The following is a 10,295-nucleotide window of genomic DNA, read 5'->3' as shown; positions in this document are numbered from 1 at the left end:
TTTTAATACACGAAATGCAAAAAAAAAAAAACATATTTCGTTGATTAATTCACGAAATGCAAAAAAAAAAAAATCAGTTTCGTTCATATTTTTAAATTTTTTAGTTTTTAATTTTTAATTTTTAAGTTTCCACACAATTTTTTTTTTAAAAAATATGTAAATTACGGAATTTTATTATTGACAATTTTTTTTTAAATTTGGAATTTTAAATTACTGGCAATTTATTATTGGCAATTTTTTTTAAAAATTTGAATTTTTTTTAAATTACGGAATTTTATTATTGACCAATTACAAATTGTCATTTGACTTAAAAGAGTTAATTTTAACTTGTTAGCTGAGGGGTATATTTGAGCCAAAAACAAATCTTAAGGGTATTTTTAGACCTAAAAGGTGGATGGAAAAATATTTTTAGACCAACAGATGGAAAGAGGATATTTATGAGCCCTTTTCAATAGGTCGGTGGTATTTATGAACCTTTTTAATTAACAATATGTTACTATATCTATTGTCTTTCGAGCGTGAAAAGAGCTCAAAGAATAGTTAAGATGAGAGGGAGTGAGTGTAAACTATTTAATTAAAATAAAATGAAATATTTAAATCCTTTGTATATATTTTATGCTTTAAATTTCATCACATAGCTAGATCATAAAATCCCGTGTTAGCACCGGCTCAATACAAAAATTAATATCACATTTTTCTTTTTAAATTGTCTAAAAAAAAATAATATATTTTTATGTTTAGAAATCACTTAAACTTGAAATTTCTCCTTGTACCTTTAATGAACTGATTTAAATCCACATAAATATCTATAACTTGTTTTAGATCAAAAGTTTCAAAGATCTTTTTTTTAAAAAAAAAACTGCGTGTCGAATCAAACTATGACACATAAATTAAGACAGAGAGTACCTTTTATTAATATAATTATGAAATTTTTATTATAGAAAGTGTTATAATTCAATTAATTGAAAATATCAATAAATTATTTTACTTTCTCCTATCGAATTTCATGCCATCATCTCTTTCTACTCAACAAGACTAATAATCGCTTTGATGTGTTAGCATTAGTTGTAGTGTTAAATTTTTAAATATAGATCAACTTTATCATTTTAAGAAAATATGTGTATACGTTTCTTGACTGTTTATATTTCGTCTTCTTGATGTTATTCCTCATTATTTGGATGATATTATTCCTCATTATTTGGGTAAAGACGTATGTGTCTAAAATTAGTGCATTTTTATCCTTACTCCAAAGGTATAAATTTTAAATCTTTTAATTTTATGACTTTTTTAGCGATTTTTGTATTCAATTTAAATCGTTTTTTTTTTTTGAATTTCTCTTCTTTAAATTTTCTCTAAGCGCACTTTTATCATTTTATGAACTTATTATCATTGTTTAAATGTCCTATTTTATTTTATTGCAATTATCTCATATTTTTTCACACGGATTGCACCTTAATTTTTTTTGTAATTATCTCCTACTTCTTCAGGTGAATTCCACCTTAATATTTTTTTATAATTATCTACTAATTTTTTATGTGAACCCTACTTTATTATTTAATTTATTAATTTCTATTATAGAAGAGTGGGTTGACGACCAAACCCACCCTCCTATAGTAAAAGATCTAGAGTACTTCCTGAAATGATATAGTATAACAAAAAATATAATATAGTTTGTATATATTTTATGCTTTAGATTTTATTACAGCAAGGTTGGTTGTAGATTCTTTCAGAGTCCCCGAGGATCATATCATATCATAAAAAAAATAAAAAATAAAAAATAAAAAGGGAAGAAGAACGGAAAGAAGAATGAAGAAGGGAACCGGCAAATGGAAAAAAGAGTTTCTGATCATCTATCTAAAATTCCGATTATATAGCTTCATACATTTATATTTGTACTCAATCAAAATGTTAGAATGCAAAAAAGAAAAAGAAAAAAGAAAAAACCTTTTTAGGATTTTTCCTTAAGAAGGGAAGCCAATCCGGTGACAACTACATTAGCTCCTCTACTATCACAACAACTCTTTGGCTTCAGTGGCGGTGGTTGCCACGTCATCATCACTGGATCCTGCAGCGGCGCGTCAGATGCCTCCGGTTCGGAGGCGAGTGGAGCGGGCGTGGAGCGCGTGTAGGGACTGAGCCATTTGGATTTCATATACTCCGGCTTGCGCCATGGAGCGATATGCATGCCTTTCTTCTTCAAGCTTAGCCGACATGATTCTGATACCATTGACACTATTTGTTGAAGCCTATCAGCTTTGCCAACGAAGATGAAGGGGAGCAATTGCAGAATGGATTTGTAGCTTCCAGTTGATCGCGCTATTTCAAACTCAGATCTGAAATCTATGTCTATTATCACTCTTTCTCCTTCCACTATCACATCAATATACTCATACTCACCTGAATATATCAAATAAATTTGAGTAAAATGCACCTTATTCTCTGCCCGAGAATTATCAAAATTCAGCAAGAGGTCAAAAACTCACTGAACTATCATAATTCAGGTGTGTTTTTAGCATTAACTCAAATTCGACAGAGCATGAACGCACAGAACAAAAAAGAAGCATGTACCTGCAGGAACAGAGGAAGCTTTTTCCCATTTGGATTTGCAGATAGAAGCTTTATAGCCAAGCGCTAAGAGTTCATCGGTGACGATTTTTCTCAAATCTTCCTTACGCTTGCTAGATTTATTCTTTTCAACGATTTTTGAAGTGTCCGCTAACAGATTCCTCTCGGCAACACTTGCACAGGGAATTAAGCTCTACATTACAAACAAATAGAAACAAAATGAGATTGAATTGATTAGTAATAAACTGCATTTCTAGAAATTATTTTATTTTTTTACCTTGAGAGCATCATAAGAATCTCCAAACGAAGAGTTCGTAACAGAGTCAGAAAACCCAGTAGAGAAATCGAACTCATCATCGGAGCTATCATCGTTGTTACCATTAAAACAATTGCATTTACGGCCAAATCTAGGCTTTTCAGTGTTCTCTTCGATGAAATTCTGAACCATTTTGTCCAAACAAACCGAATTTGGCTCAAACTCAGTGGTTGGTCCATCATTAGCAACGCCAGCGGCACTTGGCTTCCGCAAAACACTAGGGAATGGTCGATCAAAGAACTTTTTCAGTCGTGATTTCAACACAGGCGGCTTTACTATATCATTTTTGATTGATTCTGAAGAATCGATCGGCTGAACCTTCATCTGAAAAGGCATGTCTATCGACCAAAACAAGTACAAGGCCCGTCTAGCTCAGTCTTAACCTTATGGTCGTGGGTTCGAGAAATGAAAAATCAACCAAAACAAGGTACTTCTTGTCCTGTAAACTCTCCCTTTATAGCCTAAAATATACTCCTCTTTTGTCAGTTTCTCAAAGCTTTAAATACCTTCTCTGCTTTGCCTGTCTAGATCAGAATCCTTTAAATGCCTAAATCCTTAATCCCAAAATACATGCAAATTACAGAAATCTATGCTTTGAAAAGTAATCTAGTTCACCTTTTCCTTTCACACACCAAAAACCAATTAATACAATCAGGGAATAATCTGTTCACCATTATCACTGTCACGTTTTCAAAATGTGGTAGAAAAATGACAATTTTGATACCTTTTGCTTCCTTTCACTCTTTGGAGTTGTTGGCACAGTTGAACAAGAACAAAATGAGTATATCCTGAGTCAGTTATCACCGGGAAGGGGAGAATTTTGTGTTTGTGAAGGTGAGAAAAAGTGGGCCAAATTTTGTAAATGATTTTGTATTTCTTCTTTGTTTGCGAATTGCCCTTCTTTTGGGGTGGTCTTTAAATTTTGTCCCTCATATTTGAAAATTTTAAATTTTACCCTTCGCTAAATTTCATGAGTTTCAGGTTCGAATCCCCACACAGTCAAAATTTTAAAAAAAATTCGCACGACAGAGTTTAAATTTCGCTATGCCCCCATCGGCATACACTTGTGAAGGAATTAACAAAGTTATGCCGGACCTGACATACTTATGCCTTATGGGCAGACTTGGCATAAGTATGCCGGTTTTGGCATAACTTTGATAATTCCTTCACAAGTTTATGCCGGATCCGGCATAAAAGTTTGTCCATTAAAAGTATGCCCCCATCAGCATAAACTTGTTCAGGAATTACCAAACTTATGCCGATGGGGGCATACTTATGCCTTATGGGCAAACTTTGCCTTGAAGCATATATATGTATTTTTTTTAACTTTTCAAGGTAAACTTTTAGTAATGCCTTAACTAAAAGTGTGCCCATAAAACATAACTAAAAGTATGCCCCATAAGGCGTAAGTTTTCCTTAAGGCATAGCTAAAAAGTTTGCCTTATAAGGCAAAGTTTAAATTTTGAAGTTTGCCCATTAAAAGTATGCCCCCATCGGCATAAACTTGTTCAGGAATTACCAAATTTATGCCGATGGGGGCATACTTATGCCTTGTGGGCAAACTTTGCCTTGAAGCATATATATGTATTTTTTTTAAACTTTTCGAGGTAATCTTTAGTAATGCCTTAATTAAAAGTGTGCCCATAAAACATAACTAAAAGTATGCCCCATAAGGCGTAAGTTTTTCTTAAGGCATAACTAAAAGTTTGCCTTACAAGGTAAAGTTTAAATTTTGTATGCCCTCTCCGGCAGACTTTTAGTTATGTTTAACTAAAAGTCTGTCGGAGGGGGCAGACTTTGCCTTGAGGGGCAGACTTTTAGTTATGCCGAATCCGGCATAACTTTAACTTTTTCTTAAAGATTATATGCTGGATTCGGCATACAATCCCCCAGTCATGCCTTGCGAAATTATTTTTTTATTTTATGTCTGAGCGGGGGTTCAAACCCAGAACTTCATATATTCGCTCATCTTTTCAAGCAAAGGGCAAAATTTAAAGACCATAAATTTGAGGGGCAAAATTTAAAGACCACCCAAACGAAGGGCAATCCGTGCAAAAAAATGTTTAATATCTCTCGCTATTTTCCTCTCAGTTTTTTGTGAAGTTGTAAAGAGGGAGTGGGTTTTGAGAAGCATATATATAGTGCGGATGTAGTGAAGAAGGTGAGTTGTGCTGACTAGGATTTTAAGTGCCACATCAGATAATTACTTGCTCTATTCAATTTATGTGATACAGTTGGATTTTGAGAGCCAAACATTTATTTTAATTCTTAGTTCAAATTTGAAATTTTAATTTTTTTTTAAAAATAAAATTTATATATTTAAAAATTACGTAAAAATATTATAAATCGCAATAATTAATAATTAAAAATATCAAAAAAAATAACGATAAAATAAAAGATTTGTTTGAATGTTAGAAATTTGAAAGATGCCTGAAATGAGACAAGTTGTGAGGAGACGAGTTGTACACTTTTTAGTGACATTCACATTATCACACGTATGAGGAGGTTTAACATGGACGGCCAAGATTGATGGAGGGTACTATATGACCAGTGTGACACTTGTACCGAGGGAAGGGAACAAGAAGAATTTGTAACGTATAAACTCAAACGGCAAAAGAAATTTTGGACTTTTTTGGGGAGGGTGGGGAAAGGGACTGTTTGGTGGACTTGGTATAATTATTGTCTTGCTCAAAAACAAAATCGGTTTGAGATTAAAATATCTAAAATCTGATTATATATTTGATTATTAAAAGGGATAATGTTCAAAATTGCTCTTGTAATATGCAAAATAGTAGGGATCTAGTAGCTCAGTTGATTGACTACATGAACTCTTACCTTATTGGTGAGAGTTCGAATCTCCACGTTGTAATTCCTTTGCCCATTTTCCCTTCTCCTACCCCTACCCCTATATAATAAAAAAATAATTAAAAAAAATATATGCAAAATAGATTACTTCTTCATTAAGGTTGGAGTCAAGTTGTCCTTATCGTTATAAAACTGACCCACATTTGCCATTAATTGCCAACTACACTAATGACAATCATTATAAAATAAGAAAAACTAGAACAATATTCAAAATTGCCGCTGTCATTTGCAAAATGTTCGAAAATATTCTTTACTTATTTTGTTCACTAGTTATTTTATGATGCTTATATTGATGGACATTTATTTAATGTGAGACATACACTGGATATTAATTAATTCAATTTGAAAGATTGTAAATGTTCATCCAATCCTCCGTACCGTACTTATTTTGGAGCCCGGAGTCAAAATGACGTATTTTTGCAACCATTAGTCCAAAATAGTATGCTTTTTTTTTTTAGATCAAAATGAGTATTTCGTTAGATAACCAACGAAATACCCACACACATTCTGTTCTGGTGCCGAATAAATTGTTGCATTTCGCACACATGTAGCGAAATGGAATAATTTTTTTTTTTTTTTGCAATTCGTGAAAGAAACTGCGTGTGCTTGCAATTGACCTCATTTTTTAGTGAATTGCATTTCGTTGTGCAATTCACGAAATATGCTATTTTTTTTTTTGCAATTCGTGAAACTAATGAATTTTTTTTTTTTTTTTTTGCATTTCGTGAATTGGTCAACGAAATAGACTTTTTTTTTTGCGTTGACCAATAATAAATAGGCTTTTTTTTTTGCATTTCGTGAAATTAATGAAAGAAACTTTTTTTTTTAATTTCGTTGACCAATAAGAAATAGACTTTTTTTTTTTTTTTTGCATTTCGTGAATCAGGGAATGAAATAGTTTTTTTAATTTTATTTCGTTCATCTAAAAACGAAATTGGAATATATATATATATATATATTGTATTTCGTTGATATACCAACGAAATAGGAAATTATATATATATTTTTTTTTTTGCATTTCGTGTATTAAAAAACGAAATAGGATAAAAAAATTAGTTTTATCCTATATGTCGAGAAAATTAGTCAGCTTTATTTTCATAAATTGAAACCACATAAGTGAAATTGACATTCACAGAATCACAGCTACATTACTCTGAAATTTTTATGTTGAAGTCTATTGCGCGTCATCATATTATAAGTAAAGAAAACTGAAAATTTCCCGCCAATTTGGGGGAAAATTAAAATTGGAAGGGAAAAAAGAGGTTTTCTAGAAAATCGGCCCGGCTAGATCTCGAAAAAATATGCAAAATTAAAAAAACAAATTGCATAAATCGGATATCCGAGCGCATAGTTATGACTGTTTAAAGTTTCACCAATTTACAACTACTCTTTCACCAATTTATAACTACTCTTTCTCCTATATTTTTTAACTATGTTTTTATCTAATTGAATTAGATTTGTATTCAAAATAAAGTTATGTTTTGATTAAAAAATAAAACACTTAAACCTAAAGTTTCCAAACAAAACAAGCGTGTTATTTTTTAATGAAAACATAACTTTATTTTAGATTTTTTTTTAAACACGCTTGTTTTAAAACAAAATCCACTTTATAAATTATCATAACTTTTTACAAATTTAAAAATTTATATTTTCATAATTTTATTTTAGGAAACTTAAAAAAAAAACACGAAAAATTGGATTTAAAAAAAAAAAGAAAAACTATATTATTTTTGAATTTTGTGATTTTAATTGGTGTAATTACGAGTTGATATTTTTTCTTGTACATGCAAATAGATATGTTATTTATATAAATGAAATACAATATATATATATATATATATATATATAACCTATTTCATTGATATATGAATGAAATATAAAAAAAAAATATTCCAATTATTTTCCTATTTCGTTTTTATATAAACAAAATACAAAAATAAAATAAAATGTTTATCCTATTTCATTGGAATATAAACGAAATGCAAAAAAAAAATTATAATTTCCTATTTCGTTGGAATATAACTGAAATGCAATATATATATATATATATATATATATATATATTTTCCAATTTCGTTTTTATATGAACGAAATAATTTTTTTTATCCTATTTCGTTTTTTAATACACAAAATGCAAAAAACAAAATTATAATTTCCTATTTCGTTGGTATATCAACGAAATATATATATATATATATATATATATATATATATATATATATATATATATATATATATTCCAGTTTCGTTTTTAGATGAACGAAATAAAATAAAAAAACTATTTCGTTCATTGATTCACAAAATGCAAAAAAAAAAAAAAAAAAAAAAACAGTTTCTTTCATTAATTTCACGAAATGCAAAAAAAAAAAAGTCTATTTCGTTGACCAATTCACGAAATGAAAAAAAAAATTCATTAGTTTCACGAATTGCAAAAAAAAAAAAAAAAAAAAAAAGAGCATATTTTGTGAATTGCACAACGAAATGCAATTCCCTAAAAAATGAGGTCAATTGCATGCACACATAGTTTCTTTCACGAATTGCAAAAAAAAAAAAAAACTTATTTCGTGAATTGCACAACGAAATGCAAAAAAATAAAATAAAAAGAAATAATTTGTTATATTTCGCTACATGTGTAGCGAAATGCAACAATTTATTCGGCACCGGGACAGTGTGTGTGGGTATTTCGTTGGTTATCTAACGAAATACCCATTTTGGTCTAAAAAAAACATACTATTTTGAGCTAATGACTGCAAAAATACGACATTTTGGCTCCGGACTCTAATTTTTTGCGTAATTGGTTTCTTTGCTCAAGTACAAAACTGGATTTAATATAGCTTCTAGTTTTACAGTGTGCGAAAAATAAAGTTGATTTGCAAACACTATCTCTTAGTTTTTGTTTGTTTGATGTGTTTTTGTAATAATAAATAAATAACAAAAGAGAACGAAATGATTTTCTCTCAAGATTTCCATATACAATTTTTCAAATATTTCAAAAACTCAGAAACTGTTTAAACATTTGACAAAATGAGTTTAGACATCATCAAAACATAGTTCCTTTTCAAAAACTAACAAAAAACCTCTTAAGACTATTTATAACATAGTTGCACTTGCATGCATCCTCAATCTGGTGAACTCTAAAAAACACCAAGCTATATGAAAACATTATGAGTCCAATATTTTTGCTGTTTCGAGTTGCAATATCCGTAAGCATTTGGATATAATAACATATGACCTGTAAATTCGTTAAGTACCACAATTATTTGCGCTATGCTAAGTCCATCCAAAACTTAAAAAAAGACGCTACTTGGCATTTAGATCCCGTTTGGCTTAGCTTATAAGTTGCTGAATAATTTTTTTTGAATGTTTGGCTGGTTAGCTTATAAGTTATTTTATACTTAAAATAAGTCTAAAAAATAATTTGGGGTGACCTAACTTATTTTTTTAAACTTATATGCTGTTTTTTTAAGCTAAGCCTAACGAGCCCTTAATGTGTATTTGGTCAAAAGTTGAACAGGTACTATTAATCAATGTTTATACAAGAAATCAAATTACAGCAATCTCAAATTAAAGCAGAAAGGATGGTCCACCTCAAGGTACCTTTGTTTCGGTGATTGCTCTCCTAAACTAATCGAAGCATCGTCACAAATTAGAAATGGTTAATTAGAACTTGAGAACTGAATTTGGAGAAACAAAAATGGCGAGAAGATGACAAAAATGTTTTTTCATGCTTGGAAATAGTTTTAAAATTATTTATTAAAATATACTCTGAGAGGTTTTATCTTTTAATATTTATTAAAAGTAAGTACTATTTTTGTAATTTCGTCAAATACTTACAAAGCTCCAAATTAAAAGTAATTTATAAAATGACAGTAACAAAAAATACCAAAAGTCTTGTCACATTCTAGAAAATGCAATACTAAAAACTTTAATAGACATCAGAAATAGACTGATAATAAAAATTACACCTTAAATAACTGTACAAAACACTAAAAATAGATTAAAATAATAGAAACTGTAAAGTACATCCTTTAAATGTTCTTTTTTACAGCTTCTACCAAATTTAACAACCAATATTTATTCATTTTTTAACAGAAAACAAAATTACTCACTATTAATAAGCTTAAATGATTAAGAGCCCGTTTGGATTGGCTTACAGCTTAAAGCTGTCTGCAGCTTATAAGCTGAAAACAGCTTATAAGCTGTTTTAGATAAACTAAGTCAAATGGGTCAAATTATTTTTTTGAGCTTATTTTAAGCATAAAATGACTTTAAGCTGACCAGCCAAACACTCAAAAAAGCTGAAAACAGCTTATAAGCCAACTTATAAGCCAATCCAAACGGGCTCTAAAACTGCTCATAAATCAAAACTGCACAGAGATCATCCTCTCTCCCTTTTCCAGTTACCGCCTGTTTTTGTTTCTTATCTGTGTGCGTCTAACAATATTCATTTCCACCTCTCTATTGGCTCTCACAAACTTTCTCATTTACTTCTCTTATCATCTTCTTATGTGTTTGGGTAATTACATTACATAGAGTAAACAATTATAAT

At 30.0% G+C, this 10,295-nt stretch overlaps 1 protein-coding gene across 1 annotated transcript; it reads right to left on the bottom strand.

The window, feature by feature from the left end:
- Positions 1-1,827: 1,827 nt before the first annotated feature.
- Positions 1,828-3,787, bottom strand: LOC132642564 (uncharacterized). The gene is made up of 3 exons (XM_060359690.1): positions 2,843-3,787; positions 2,569-2,758; positions 1,828-2,397 (listed from the first exon to the last, which is right to left on the bottom strand). The coding sequence occupies exons 1-3, from the start codon at positions 3,215-3,217 to the stop codon at positions 1,949-1,951; spliced, it is 1,014 nt and encodes a 337-aa protein (XP_060215673.1). The 5' UTR covers positions 3,218-3,787; the 3' UTR covers positions 1,828-1,948.
- Between the last annotated feature and the right edge of the window lie 6,508 nt (positions 3,788-10,295).

Source organism: Lycium barbarum, chromosome 1 (assembly GCF_019175385.1).
Source record: "Lycium barbarum isolate Lr01 chromosome 1, ASM1917538v2, whole genome shotgun sequence".
In the NCBI taxonomy this organism is placed as follows: Eukaryota; Viridiplantae; Streptophyta; class Magnoliopsida; order Solanales; family Solanaceae; genus Lycium; species Lycium barbarum.
The sequence above is the reverse complement of the archived record's forward strand: the minus strand, read 5'-3'. Positions and strand labels throughout refer to the sequence as shown.